Below are 15,744 nucleotides of genomic sequence, written 5' to 3'. Positions count from 1 at the left end.
CAAGCCTATGTTACCACACGGTTTTGCTGCGGCCTGCAGTGTCGTGCATCAGACTGGAAGTCATGTAAGTCTATGGTGACGTAGGAGTTCTTAAAAACGTTGGCGGTGGCATTACGGCGCACATGCACGATACCGTATTTTTACAATACGTTGCTGTGCACTTTTGTATTTTTAGAACAGGAAGCGAGCGCAAGCGAATGTCTCTTGCTGTTTTGGATGTCGGCCAGAAAAGGATTAATGCGTTTATAAGGCCTGTTTCTGGCGGTGCGGTGCAGCCCTAGGGTGCACCGCACCAATAACACCAATGTGCAGTCTGAAACCAGCCGCATTTACATTTTAGTAGTGATGTACTTTGTTTTATTTTTGATTAAAGGTAACCTGTGGTGAAAGCTTTACTAAGGCTTCCATATCTATTTCATTTTAAACAATAACCGTTGCCTGGCTGTCCTGCTGATCATTCTGGCATAAGTAGTGTCTGAATCACACACCTGAAACAAGCATGCAGCTAATCCTGTCAGATTTTGTTGGAAAAATCTGATTTGCTTGCTTATTTGAGGTCTGTGGCTAAAAGAATTGGGCTACGTTCACAGTGGTGGGGTGCGGCATAACGGCCGTTTTGTAACGGCTTGCCACACTGCAATGTCGTACTTATACCAATGTTCACATGTGGCGGGTGTGTTGCAGTATATCTGTGTACAGCATCGTAACACACTGCATGCAGTGCGTTACCCCAAAACTCATGTGTTAACTATGACAATGAAGCATCATTTTGAAGCATCTTTTTAATTTACTGTATGCTTCACTGTATGCATAGCAACATGCAGATAATGCGCAGGGCCGCTTAATCATTCTGTTGCATTCCTGCTGTTACAGGGAACACAACACAATGCCTACTGTGAACCCAGCCTCAGAGGCAGAGGCTCAGCGTGGCAACTGGTATTGTTTAAAATTAAATATGTCATCCTCCATATTCCACTCACTTCAGGTTCCCTTTAAGTATTTGCAAAATAATCTGCTTCTCTATCCCACTCTGTGGATTTCATGTGTGATATACAGTATGATTATAATAAAAGCAGTTTTGTTTTCTTATTAAAGTGTATCCGAAGCCTACAACAATAAAAAAAAAAAAAAAAAAGGGTCCTATAGAGCCTTCCCATTCTCCTCACTGTGTCCTCCTTCCTCCGCAGGCTCCTCCATTTGAATCTCCTGCTGTCTTAGACTTCGGCAGCCTTCAGAAGCACTGGAGCTCCCGATGACGGGCGGCTCTGTACTGCACACACGCGATTGCGCAAGAGAGGGCGCTCGCACATGCTCAGTACGGAGTATCCGTCTTCTGAAGCCCGAGTGCTTCCGAAGACTCCCGAAGCCAGCCCAATGTGGAAGAGAGCAGTCTCCGACAGATCCGTCATAGAGTAACAGGGGAGCCTGCAGGTGAACGAAGACACCCTGAGGAGTACGAGAAAGCTCTATAGTACCCAGAGCCTTCCCTCTCCTTTTGTAAGTATCTGGGTTTTTTTTAGCTTCAGACTCTTACCACAACTGTGGCTTTTAGTCTCACTTTGGTTGTGCCCGCAGTCTGTAATGACTTTGGATATCCACAATGTTCTTGACCCCCACCATGTGAGATTTAGCCTGGCCTGCATTACAGGTGGTGGAGCACATGATATCTGAGGAAGCATGGTAGATGTTCTGCATGCATGGGAAGGAACAGATTCCTACCCCTCCCCACCTCCTTCCCCCAAGTAAAATTTAAATCAGTACAGTTTAAAATGAACCCTGTTGCGCCACACGGAGTGTGAAATATAATGTGTAATTTCACCTCTGTGATAGTTGCACACCCTTGCTTGCTTTCATATTGCACATGTGGAGATAATGATGCTTGTGTTTTTCCAGAAGCTGAATGCCAAGTGACTACTGAGCGCATTCACTTCATAATATTGTTATAAGATTAGAAGTGTGCCTGTCACCACATTCTTACATGCTTACAGATGAGCTTGTGTTTTTTAAGATGTATATTAGCGAACACTCTCTCTTGCAGGGAAATCCTCATTTTTTTATAACCTCTGCAAAGACTTTTGAAGTAAAACTTACAAGGCAGGGCTTCTGCGCATACGCTATGCATGAGTTTGTTGCAGCTATAGCAGCAATGCTATGGTACGTGCCCTGAGCACGGGTAATTCCAACCCCAAATTACTTCTCCCTCCGAGTTGCTACAATTTGGAATAGCCATTAACGCTGTCCGGAATTTTAGTGGAAGAAGGGTAAGCAATTATTTGGCTCACCCTGCACCAAAGTAACCGGGCGGCAAAACCAAATTTATGCCAAACTTATTCTCACCTTTCCCTGTAAAGCTCACCTGTCCCTGGTGTATTGATTTGGAGACCTGATGCTGGCTTCTGGCAGAGCTGTTGGGTCACCATGTGAAAAAAAGCCAATTCAGTATGCTACTATGCTCCTTCACATCTGGCCTGAGCGTAGTGGTTCTACTTCTGTCAGGGAAGTGAAAGATGTTGCAAGCGTCCTGGAAATGAAGCTAGCCAGGCTCTTACCCGCTGTCACTTCTGTGTAGTGTGCACAGAGTCAGGATTGCTCGTGCTCTGCATGGAGAGGTGAGTATACCCTTATCTTGTGACATGCACATTTTGACATACTTTGCTAGAATGATACTATAAAATATTTGCTGTTCTGACCTTGTGAATCTTTCTTGTGTTCAGTAATATCTGTGCAGAAGTTTTGTGTCCAGTTTATGATTCATTAAGCAATTGCCACACATCTGATTTTATCAGCACTCACATTTTGTAGTGTTTTCTATTCTTTGTAAATTCAGTTGTTTACTCCTAGAGAATCAGTAAAGACTTGTTTAGAGTTACTGATCTCTTATAAAAAAAAAAAAAAAACTCCGTATTCTGTAATTTTCTTATTTAATAGGGTAAAAAATATGCCTTGAGCTGTTTAATGTTTAGCGTGCTGCTTGTTACGCTACTATTTGCATGCAAGTGCTTCTCATCCATTTTCCATGAAGTTTGCAATCTGGAGGAACCTGTTTCTATTACAAATTATTTTCCATAGTCAGAACTAATTTAGAGTAACCTTTACACATTAAATGGTGACCAGATATTACACAATTTTGTGACTATACAGGGAAGAAGAAAAAAAACAACCCTTAAATGCTTACCCCGCTCCCTTAAATGCTTACCATTGTAATTTTTACAGTATTGACAACACAGTAACTCACAGAAAAAAAAATATTTAACTTTCTTGTTTTATGAAGTGTGTTTTATATTGCTTGTATGATCGTGTGAGTTACTATTTTTAAATAGCACATTTCCTGTTTAGGAAATTAAATTATTTTGTTGGATTCTTATTTCAGGAGTTCATATTCTAAATAACTTTCCATTGTAAGTGAAAGGGGATTCATTGTCTTAATGATAACCATGTGAAACTGATTTTGAATTGTTTATAATATTGAAATTCAACATTTCTTCAGTATTTACCGTAATCACAACACATTGCTTTTGTGATGAGGCTGTAAAGGATAGTTAGACAAGACAAGACAAATAACATTTACGTTGCACTTTTCTTCTGGCGGAATCAAATCGCCAGAGCTGCAACCACTAATGCGCGCTCACTCGGCAGTTGCAGTGTTAGGAAGTCTAGCCCAAGGACTCCTTACTGAATAGGTGCTGGCTTACTGAGCAGGAACAGCCGAGGTTTGAGTCCTGGTCTCCTGTGTCAGAGGCAGAGCCCTTAACCAGTACACCATTCTGCCACTACATAAACCCAAAGCAGTTAAAATGGGTGCACATTTTTGGCTTTGGATGCCAGCTGTACAGCCAATATGAGGCAGGGGAGCTGGGGCTCAGCTATTAAATAGCAGAGATACGTCCAGAGTAGGCAAAAATATGTACAATGTCAGCATTAGATGATCTACATTTAAAGCAGCAATCCTCATGTATGGTGTTCATTTATGCAAGCCTGAGTGGAGAGAGGTATGCTTGATGGTAACATTTAATATGCATGAGAAGCAATTTTGACAGCTGTAATCGGAATGTCAAGATCTTTCATCGCTTCATCTGATAAAATCGGCAGATCCAGACCCCCCAGAAAGTCATTAATGTCATTCCGGACACTGATTGGAAATTTTACTTCTTGTTTGGTAGATTACAATTAGCAAATTAATTCTGGCAAACATTGTCCCAGATGGATTGTAATCAAGTACGGCGTCTCTGGTTACATATTCTTCAGACAGAAGCAATCCAGCAGCTACAGTGTTGGAGAGGGATACACTGAAGGGACCCAGGCTAGGATCAGCAACAGCTATGTGTATTCTTACCCCATATCATATACTATACTCATATACTTACCCCATATATAATATACTAATGGCACAGTTACTTAGCATGGATACGTCATTTTTTATATTACTAAAGCACACCTTTCTCCTATCACTACTGTAGGTCCTCTTTAATGACACAATCCACCGTCCCACAGTCCATGTACAGCTCCTTGGCAGTTGGTCTTCTCTTCTTCCTCCCATCTCCCATAATTCCCTTCATAATCCTAGTAGGAGGGAATTTGAGGCACACCTCAGCTACACCCTCTTGTATGCTTCTGATTTAGAGGGATGATTAATAGCTTCTCAGCCACACCCCTCTTCTAGAAGGCAATGCACATTTGCTCAGTGAGGAAAAGGGAACCAACCAGCAGCAATGGCGATCACGGTTCAAATTAACCTCTTGACGACCAGCTAACACCGATTGGCGTAAACTGGTTGTCTGAGGGTTTCCATGGGCGGCCTTTCCATGTCAGTTCACGGAGGGTGTCTCCGTGAACAGCCGGAGAGCCGCCGATCGCGGCTCGTCAGCAAAATGTAAACACGCGGGGAAGAAATCCCCGCTGTTTACATCATACGGCGCTGCTGCGGCGATCCCCGGCCTCTGATTGGCCGGGGATCGCCGGCATCTGATAGGCAGAAGCCTATCATATCAGGCGCAGGACGGATATCCGTCCTGCGCCGCTCAGAGGGGAAGGGAGAGGGAGGTAGTGGGCGAGAGGGCGGAGAACGCTGCGGAGGGGGGCTTTGAATAGCCCCCCCCCGCTAAGCAAATGCAGCCGGCGGCGATCCCCCTAGTGGGGAAAAAAGGGGGGTAGTCTGCAGAGCCCACGCAGCACCGATCACTGAAAAAATCCCTGGTCGTCAAGTGGTTAACCGAATATAGGTTTTCAGGGATCTTTTTTCATGTGTGTATTATTGGGAGAGTGAAGTGGGCAATGGAGACAAATCCTTTGTAAATGGGGAGATCTTTAAGTGAACACCTTTTAAAGAGGAATTGTAAACAGACTAACCAATAAATTTGTGTTTTTGTTTTACAATATTGATTTATAAATTATTTAATCGGTATTAAGTACTGGCAAGTAATCTCTGCGGAATGTTTGTTTGCTGAGAGTTCTCAAGCAAGTACACAAACATAGCTGGTCTCCCAGAATGCTGCAGAAGGAATTCTGTATAATAAGCAGCCTAGGAAAAAGCCTCAGTGCCAGCGCAGGTTTACATACATTATACATAAATATATAGCTATTGGAAGTGTTTGAAGTTGAAACAATGAAAATTACCATACAGTAAGTGCATACACTGCACAATTTAATACAGTCCACTATATGTTGTTACAATTCCCCCTAAACCTGTACTCCTCAAGAGGTTAAAGCATTTATAAAAAAGAATAGCTTATTCTGTTGACTAATAAATCTATTGTTCATATATAATTAGCAATACCTGCAAAGAAAGCATAAAGAGATTATATATGTGACAGGAGAAATGATTGAAAATGAGGGTCTTTGTTTTCCTGTTTTACATTATCCTCTGTGTGCCTGTCATGCAAAGATATGAAAATACACCATGTCATGTCCACTAAGCACAAAGCTTCTTAGACCAATTATATTGTGTCCTTCAGCAAAACTGCAAACCCCATTCTATGCCCTCACAGCACTAGATTCCAGTAGTTCCCATTGTACTGAATGTGACCGCTTCTCCATTGCTCTGCATTGTAAAGTACATGAAAACACACTGTACAACCGTGTTTACTTGTTCATGAGACTAAAAGCATGTTTGATGATGTGCTCAATCAAATCTCTCATTTTATGTCATTGCTTTATGTAAAGAATAATCAAAACTGTAATAGGTTTGTCAATTTAATGTTGAAGCCGTGTTATCTTTAAGAAAATAGTAATATATTATGTGTGTATATATGTGTACGTGTGTATATACACATATACATACTGGATCCTTTACAATTCTCATCCACCGGTAAGCACCCAAGATGTCCTGAACATTGGTAATATTTGTTGCTTAAAGAAGAAATTTAGCCTAAACAAACATACTATCATTAAGTTACATTAGTTATGTTAATTAAAATAGATAGATAATATAATCTCTTACCCATACTGCTTTAAAAGAAAAGGCAAATGTTTGTGATTTCATGGGGGCAGCCATCTTTTTAGTTGAAAGGAGGTGATAGGGAGCATGAGACACAGTTCCAACTGTCCTGTCCTGATCACCCCTCCCAGCTGCACACGCTAGGCAACGAGAACAACAACATCAGAAATCCCATCATGCTTTGCACAGCATCAGGGGAAAAATGCCTGGGCAGATTTCCTTGATGGGGTGGAGCTTAGCTTCTGTGCAGCTAAAAATGGGTAAGAAAAACAGTTCTGATGCTGTGAAACTGTTAAAGCGGTATTGTCACCATAAAAATCAAATTTCAACAGCAACTGGTCTGAGTGTATTAAGTGATAAAGATGCTAATCCTGCATTCAAAACTTGCAAAACTTTTTCTGCTGTTATGGTTTGGAGTTATCACACACTTTAGGAGCGCTGGCCCTAGTGCCAAAAAGTTGAATGCTGGGAGTTTTTTTTATCTATAATATATTCCTCCTCTTCCATTTATTTCCCTGCCTATCTGATGCCCTGAGTATGTGTGGGGAGGTGCACATAGGCTTACCACACCTCCTATGGCCAAGCGTCCGCCTCCGTTTGCCCGCTGTACCTCTTGTTCTGTGGCCTCTAGTTGACGCAGTCATTGCCTTTTGACCTGGACATTCTGTGCATTTTATGTCCTCTGGCCTACGCCGGGTATGTCCTCGCTGCTGCGTGAGTGCACACTGCAGACTTGGTCCTCGGCGAGCGCAGTCACAGGCAGCCCAAGAGGACATGCTGCGCATGTGCAGCGCAGTATGTCTGTGTCAAAGGGCACCGACCAGGAAGCACAGAACGACAGGCATAGCAGACAGAGACTGACGGCAGGCCATGGGAAGTGCGGCAAGCTTATGCGCACCTCCCCAGACATGCACAGGGCATCGGTTTGGCATTTTGATTAGCACTAAGGTATTTTTTAATTTTTGTAAGTAAACATGAATTGAAATCCACTATGAGCAGTTTGAAGGAAAGTAAGTTGAGGGATTTGGATAGGCTTGAGATGGATATGGAGGCTACCATATTTAATTCCTTTTAAACAGTACCAGTTGCCTGGCAGTCCTTCTCATCTTTCAGGTGTCAGTGGTGATCAAGCAGGCAGCAAATTCAGTCAGATTTCAGTCAAAAACTGGATCAGAACTATATTGGTTATAGTTCTGATCCAGTTTTTGACTGAAATCTGACTGAAAGCCGTCAGAGGAAAGAAGATTAGATTATACAACAGAGATAATACAGCCACTATGCAACTAGGAAAGGCTGCAGTAAGACAGACCACATTAGAACAGGAGTAGGAATTTATACAAGAAATAAAGCTGAACATTTTGTTACAGAGTCTCTAAGTTTCATCGTCAGGCATAATACTGGATCAGACCTGTATCTTGGTGATACAGGTCTGATCCATTATTATGCCTGACGACGAAACTTAGAGACTCTGTAACAACATTTTGAGCTTTATTTCTTGTATAAATTCCTATTCCTGTTCTAATGTGGTCTGTCTTACTGTAGCCTTTCCTAGTTGCACAGTGGCTGTATTATCTCTGTTGTATAATCTAATCTTCTTTCCTCTGACTGCTTTGTCGGGCTCAGGTACTCAGGCAGGAATGTGCTCTTCTGCTTGTCATGGGATAGAAGCTATACACACCCTCTCCACGCCCCCTGCAGGCTCTGTGTAAGTCAGACTGAGCTCCTCTCATCCTATCACACTCTGGTTAGCAGTCATGTCTTTTGTTTGTAAACACTGCCTAAAACTGGCAATTACAAGCCAGGATTGCAGCAGGGAGTGGCAGAAACAGCACAGAGGGGCCCAGATGAACATAATGAATAGAATAGTATGCTTTTTATTGTAAGATGTTTAGAGTACAGATTCTCTTTAAAGTTTTAAAAACTTGCTAGGAAATCTTGTACAGTTAGTATTACAAAACACATAATTTGCTCACTCCCAGCTAAAGCACTTTCCTACCTTTATTTGGTCAGCAGTTGCCAGTCAGCCAATCGGGTGTACTGTCATACATCCTTTGCCTGCCATACCAAATCTAGCAGGAATTGCATAAATTAGCATTCAGTTGGGAGGCTTCTGTTGGACGTAATCATAGATTACATCTTTTACAGAGTCACCCCGTGTAGGCACATCTCCCACACAGTCCCCTCCCTAACCACTCGCCTGTCAACTGCATCCTGGAAGCTGCAAAAAATAAATTTTAAATCACAAACACTGGTTCGCATGACAGCTGGGGGCCCCAGTCTCTCTCACTGGCTGGGGCCCCCAAGTCACCATGTGATGCCTAGAGGGAAGTGTGGGCGAGACCTGGACCTCTCAGCCCCAGGGAATTCACCCCCACTGTCTCTAAACTGAATGCTAACTGCAACAAACACAATTGCTCACTCCCAGCTAAAGCACTTTGCTACCTTTTTTTGGTCAGCAAGCACCAGTCAGCCAATCTGGTGTACTGTCATACATCCTTTGCCTGCCGTACCAAATCTAGCAGGAATTGCATAAATTGGCATTCAGGTGGGAGGCTTCGGTTGGAAGTAATCGTAGATTGCATCTTTTACAGGGACGCTGTGTGTAGGCACATCTCCCACACGGTCCCCTCCCTAACCACTCACCTGTCAACCGCATCCTGGAAGCTGCAAAAAATAAATTTTAAATTACAAACACTGGTTCGTACGACAGCCGGGGGCCCCATCCTCTCTCACTGATTTTACAGGGACGCCCCGTGTAGGCACATGTCCCACACGGTCCCCTCCCTAACCACTCATCTTTCAACCGCATCCTGGAAGCTGCAAAAAAGAAATCACAAACACTGGTTCGCATGACAGCCGGGGGCCCCAGTTTCTCTGTCCTGCGAAACAGTGTTTGTGCTTTTTGATTTCTTTTTTGCAGCTTCCAGGATGCGGTTGGCAGGTGAGTGGTTAGGAGGGGACCGTGTGGGAGATGTGCCTACATGGGGCTTCCCTGTAAAATATGTAATCTACGATTACGTCCAATCGAAGCCTCCCACCTGAATGCTAATTTATACAATTCCTGCTAGATTTGGTACGGCAAGCAAAGGAGTTATGACAGTACACCTGATTTGCTGACTGGCGCCTGCTGACCAAATAAAGGTAGTAAAGTGCTTTAGCTGGTAGTGAGCACATTGTGTGTTTTGCAGTTAGCATTCAGTTTAGAGGCAGTGGCTGTGAATTCCCTGAAGGTGAGAGGTCCAGGGCCCACCTGCACTTCCCTCTGGGTATCGCATGGTGGTTTGGGGGCCCCAGCCAGTGAGAGAGACTGGGGCCCTCGGCTGTCGTGCAAACCAGTGTTTGTGATTCTACAGTTAGTATTACCTAAACAACTTTCGTTGTTTGTTTTCGGATTTTCTCCATGACTAACTCCAGACCAAATACCTATATATTTTTTTTTAATTCAAGAAATAAAAGGAAAATGTGTGTAAAATTTGCAAATAAGTTTGAACAAATTTTCCTGTAGCAGTCTGACACTATTTACTTCAAATGAAATATATTTCTAAATTGGTCAGAGATGCCCAAGTGTTTGCACACAGCTATAGGTCAGTCCTGAATCAATGTCGATGGAAATCCTAAGGAAGATCAATCATCATCATTTCAACAGAAGAGTGTGCATCAAATACCAAGTGAAACCTGATATATCTGGCTTTGCAGACTTTGCCTAATTTGCTCAATCAAGAGGCATTGCTTATGGCATTTTCCATTTGCTTTCACATGCCAGATTATGCAGGGTCTTACAACTAATTACACAGCAAAATTTTGCCCTGCGGGGATTAGTCTATGCAACATTTAGCACTTTTACCGGGGCGCTACGAGTAGGCCCCCCCATGCCCCCATGAAACGGGGTGCCGCATAAACAGAGCTCCAAACCTACTCACTGCTCAGAGACTCCCCTGAACCAGCACCCTGGGGGGAGGCTGAGAATGGCAGAACACCCCCCCCCCCCCCCCCAAGCATAGCCACCGCCAGGGAGAGCCATCTACACCTGCCTCCCAAAGGATAGGTACCTACCTTGTAACACAATATGTCCATGTGTATCATTTGAGCATGACTTGGGAGCACCAGAGAAAAAGGGAGCAAAGCAGGGGCTATCCCAAGCTGGTTAGGGCTCAGGGGTGGCTCCCACGCATTGCACCCGAGATCACATGGGAAAACTACTGGACTGTGCTGTAGTATTATGCTAGGTGTTTTTTTCCTATATTTTTCCTTTACGTTGTGGGGTTACAATATGGAAGGAAATTGTAACCCACAGTTTTATGTGGACTATACAAGCATCATAACTGATAGGAAGAATATCTTCAGCAGTGTATCCAGAGGCTGCTATAATTGAAAACGAGTGTACAAAATAAATGTTAGCGCAGCAACAATTATGGTTTGTATAACATCTCAGAATAGCTTGTCTCAAGTACAGCACTCTACATTGTGCTTAGATTAAACTACTTGGTTTGTGTAAACATGTATTATTATTTTATTTATAGAGATCCTTCATCTTCTATGGGGCTGCACAGAATAACATACAGACAGTAGAGCGCACAATAAATGCATAATACATGCATCTAGAACCTTCAACAACACAAGTACAAATCTACGGTACATACACTTACTGCATGGTATAGAAAACATATAAAAGTGCATATTTATTTAGGAGAATGTTCAGCAGAGATGAGAAAGGCTAGGGAGGTAACCCTGCCCATAATCTAGATGGGAGTTGGAGGAGCTAGAAAATAAAGATGGCCACACACGATACAATATAATTATCCGATTTTATGGTAATTTGATTAAAAAAAAGAAAGGTTGTCTTGAAAAATGTAACTTTTTTTTTTTTAATTCGAGCAAGAAATCTGACTGCATTTTCCATTTTTATTCGATATGTCGATTGGGAATGGTGGATTTTCTTATCAATTTTTTATCAAAATAAATGGTGTAGGGTACATTGATTGTTAACCTTGAATTGAAAAGAAATTTAAAAAATTGTATCCTGTGTGGACATTTTAAGGCAGGGAGTATGTATTGAAAATAATTTGTTGGCATATTACTAGTGATCTCTTGGAGATCTACCATTTAGCGTGAGTGTCTATAAGCGCTGCTGTGAAGTATAAATATACAGGCCTCCTGCCCAGATATTGAACCCAGCTATTTTATCAGCCACTTCACCTGTATAATAGAACTGCTGTGCGTTTGCATGTGCAGAAGTTGACCTTTTGTCTGTATTAATGAAGTCAGTAGGTTGAAGAACTGACAAATACCATGAGATGAACTTCAAACTCTTTGATAAAATGCTCTATTACAGAGAGCCATTGTCAAATTTTAACATAGTATTCATTTAATGATGGAGCTTTACTGCCCTCTCTTTAAAAGTTACCGTACTTAAAGTGGTCTGAAAGCCAGCATTTCTACTTTGCTCTAAACTATTCCTCGCAGCTTGAAAGCTACTATCCCACAAAAAATTCTAGCAGAATGTCACTGAAATGGTTAAACTAAGCACTTTCTCCTGCTATTCAGCTTCAAATCCGCATCCAACCTGGAGATAACAGTATCTTTTTTTTTTTTACTTGTTAAACACAAATGTTTCAACACTGTAATGTAAACAAACACTCTCTGAGAAACTGTCTCTGCTTCAGGCACACACAGTGTTCAGCATAGCTCATTAGAAGATTTTAATATATAATAAAAAGCAGTTATAATAGAAAAAGAATAAAATCCAATGCCAGCTTTCGGGGCAAGAAAAACTACACTTTGGAGACTTGTAATTTGTAAACAGACAATATTAGGTGTGCACAAAAGCAAATATGATATCTGTATGACTGTTATGTCAGAGTTTCAGACCACTTTGAAACAAGCTAACTGCAGTTAGCTGTGATAGGTTTTCCTACATCTTTACTTCCTGATAATGGTGTTGTTTTAAAATAAATAAATATGGCAGCCTTTTATATAAAATGACTACAAGGATACGTTAAACAGAACCTGCAGTGAGCCCTTACATCTCCTGATGTACTTGAGTTTTTTAATGAAAGACCTATTAAAGGAACTATAGCAACACGTTTTCTATCCAACAAATCTTTTGTGTTTTATTTCTCTGTTACCACCAGGGAGAATACACCTCATTCCTTATTACAAGAAGAAATCTCTCCAACAGGGTTAGATGCAAGAACAAATGCTTGTAAAGAATATTGTGAATCCCTGTCAGTTGTTATGCATGCCCTTTATTTCCTGTTGCCAGGACCACCAGAGTTCAAACTTAATCATGGTGATACTAACGAAGACTGTCAGAGTGGGGCCATAAACCGTAACCCAACTCTAAGTAAAAAAAATATCTAACCCTAACCATACTCTCAGAAACTAAAATCACTTATTGTTTCTTGGGATCATCTCTGCCGTGTATTTTGAATGTATGTAAACAAGATAGATTAACAAACAAAACAAATTACTCATTGATTTTTATTTTTTTTACAACTCTGTATCAGTGTGACTCAACTGTGTATGATTACTCTTTGTTGAGACAATGTTTACATCATTGTTGCTTAAATCTATTATGCATATATTAACCAAAAAAAAGAAAGAAAAGAGGAGGAAGTCAAGTGCAATGAGTAAAAACAGAAAAGCTAATAAATGAATAATAGAAAGGCAATAGAACATGGAAGAAAGTTGGGCTGTATGCAAGTCATGTAGCAGATCCTGAACTGAGCATTAACATTCCATTCATTCTAACATACAATACTATAGGGCATAAGCGAATGGTTGTATTGTTTTATTCACCCCATCCCGTATCTATCCCTCTATCATTTCAAGGCCTTCCACATGTATTTTAAATAGTCAGCCAAGTTTTATCTTTAAGGTGGCTACCATAATGTGGATCCCCTGTCTATTCAGAAAAGACAGATGAAAAGATAATCACCCGTGCAAACACCCATATTGCCCAGGTCAAACCATTGAGCTATCCACTCTGCCATCCTTACCCATACCAGGCCCCTTTCCACCCTTGTAGGTTGCTACCAGATTCTGCTTCATTTGCTTCCCATCCCTCGAGCTCTAAAAAAAAAAACCTAAACATACGTGCTATCCAATCCATTAAATTGTGTCCCTCTGGTACTTTCCATTTGTTAGCTATTCGGTTTCTTGCTATTGTAGCAGCTGGCTCCGCCAGGTCACAGACCTTTTTTCATTAACCTTTTGTTTGCTTTCAGGTGTCCAGGCTAGCCGGTGTTTTGGTTAAATATGGTGTCAAGAAAGGTGATCGTGTCGTCATATATATGCCAATGATCCCACAGGCAATGTATACCATGCTGGCATGTGCAAGAATTGGAGCAATACATAGCCTAATATTTGGGGGATTTGCACCAAAGGAGTTGTCCGTGCGCATTGACCATGCAAAGGTAACGCCTCATCCAGTATGTATGCGTTCATTGTAGGAGAATAGAGAGCTGTTTGAGTGTCTCAGGGGGAGATTTATCAACGTATTGCTGACAGTTTTTTTTTCTTAATCTGTTCTAACCAGCAGGGAGAACAGTTCTGCATGATAAGAACCTTCTTAAATCCTAGGTGATAGTAGCAATTTAGCATGAATTTCTAGAGCTGCACTACAGTTAAAAGTGCAAATCCATCCCTAAACTGGCACAGATTAAGAAGTGCTTTGATAGCCGTTCTACAGATGTAGAACTGCAGGCTAAACATGATTGCGGAGTGCAGGCTAGACCTGATTTGTGATGTGCTCCTCCCCCCTGCTGAATTCCTCCTCAGAGCCTGCTGTGATCAATACAGCAGGTTTGTTTGTTACCTCAGCAACAGCAATTCCCCTCACACACTGCACTGTCTGAGAGACCTCCCTAGCTCCTCCTATTTTACAACAGTTTTAGAAGGAATCTGCACTATCTAATGATTTCTTAGGATGCCTGAGACAGTTCTGCACGGATTTCTAAAAACCTACTAATGTTTTGTCTCAGGCACTCTTGATAAATCCGGCCCACAGTTACTATACTATAAATTATTTTTGATCTATAAAGGGTCAAAATCTGCCTTGTACAGAGTAAGACACAAACATGGGGTACATAATAGTACAGACAATGGAATACACAAAATATAGACACTGGAGCCTAATTCAGAATTGGTAGACCTAATTACAGTGACAAATGTAACACAAACAAAATGTATAGCAAATTCCAAGATATCAACGGGTGAGAGAGTTCTGCCTTTGCGAGCTTACATTTTACAGGAATAGGGAGAAAACAGGAGGTGGGTTTGTATATAATGTGTATACCTAGAGGCAGTTTGTTTTTAGTAAGGTTTCACATTTGTTGATTTCAGTTTTGGGTAGAAGGAAATGAAGGAAACTGTGGACATTGTTATTACTGATTTATAAAGTGCCAACACATTCCGTTGCTATGTACAAAGTAAATTATAGTGCAAGTTCAAGAACCTTCTTATTTGGTGATGTCATTGGCTCAGTACATAATGTGAGACTGTTAAAGGGATATCTTATCATCTCATATCTATAAGAAGTATAAAGTAATATAGATTTCTTGCTCTTTCAAAATGTTGAGTGTTAACCTAGTTTTTCTTTTATGTTTAATTGACAAAGTTGCTCTAAACCATCACTGGTATTGTCTACCTTATCCTATTGTCTATTTATATTTTCATTTCATTTTCCTATAATAGGGATAATGGAAATAATTACACATGTTCTCATTCTGCAGCCCAAGTTAATTGTGACAGCGTCGTTTGGTATAGAGCCAGGCAGAAGAGTGGAGTACATCCCGCTTGTAGAAAAAGCCCTGGAAATGGCCCAACACCAGCCAGAAAAAGTCCTTGTTTATACTCGACCTAAAATGGTAACAATCTCCTGTGATGACTTGTGTAACATAAATTGCAGACATTCTGCCATGTATGCTTTCTCTTCTGGTTTGCTGTAAAATAGACCTGTTTATACACCACTCACACAAAGCTGAGATTGCTGCAGAAGTGATTTTTTGTTTCTGTCACAAAGGAGATGCGAGTCCAATTCTGTCAAGTTGAAGAGCTCATCCGTTTATTTTACCCAACCGCTGCTATTTGGATAACATTTGACGGTAAATGTTGGTTATATCCTTGTGTGTCCCAGCGGTTGGAATAAAGGGAAAGATTCTTTATATGATAATGTAAGCCTATTTTAAGCAGTGATTAAAATCTGAGGATATGCAAAGTCTCTCCAGGAAAATATAAAGCTGGTTTAATGAAAGGCCTGTAAGTGCAATCCACAAGTGACTGGGAAAGTGCAGATACAAGTGTTGGGTACG

The 15,744-nt window shown here is 41.3% G+C and overlaps 1 protein-coding gene across 1 annotated transcript in view; it reads left to right on the top strand.

Annotated features, from left to right (window-relative positions):
- ACSS3 (acyl-CoA synthetase short chain family member 3) overlaps positions 1 to 15,744 on the top strand; it is a 212,379-nt gene that overhangs the window by 114,293 nt on the left and 82,342 nt on the right. The window contains exons 3-4 of the mRNA XM_068276864.1: positions 13,660 to 13,848; positions 15,166 to 15,300. Of these exons, the coding sequence (XP_068132965.1) occupies positions 13,660 to 13,848; positions 15,166 to 15,300 (324 nt within the window). The remainder of the gene's footprint in view (positions 1 to 13,659; positions 13,849 to 15,165; positions 15,301 to 15,744) is intronic.

The sequence above is a fragment of the Hyperolius riggenbachi genome, chromosome 3 (genome assembly GCF_040937935.1).
Source record: "Hyperolius riggenbachi isolate aHypRig1 chromosome 3, aHypRig1.pri, whole genome shotgun sequence".
Taxonomy (NCBI): Eukaryota; Metazoa; Chordata; class Amphibia; order Anura; family Hyperoliidae; genus Hyperolius; species Hyperolius riggenbachi.
Note: the sequence above shows the minus strand (reverse complement) of the source record. Positions and strands in the feature narration are given on the sequence as shown.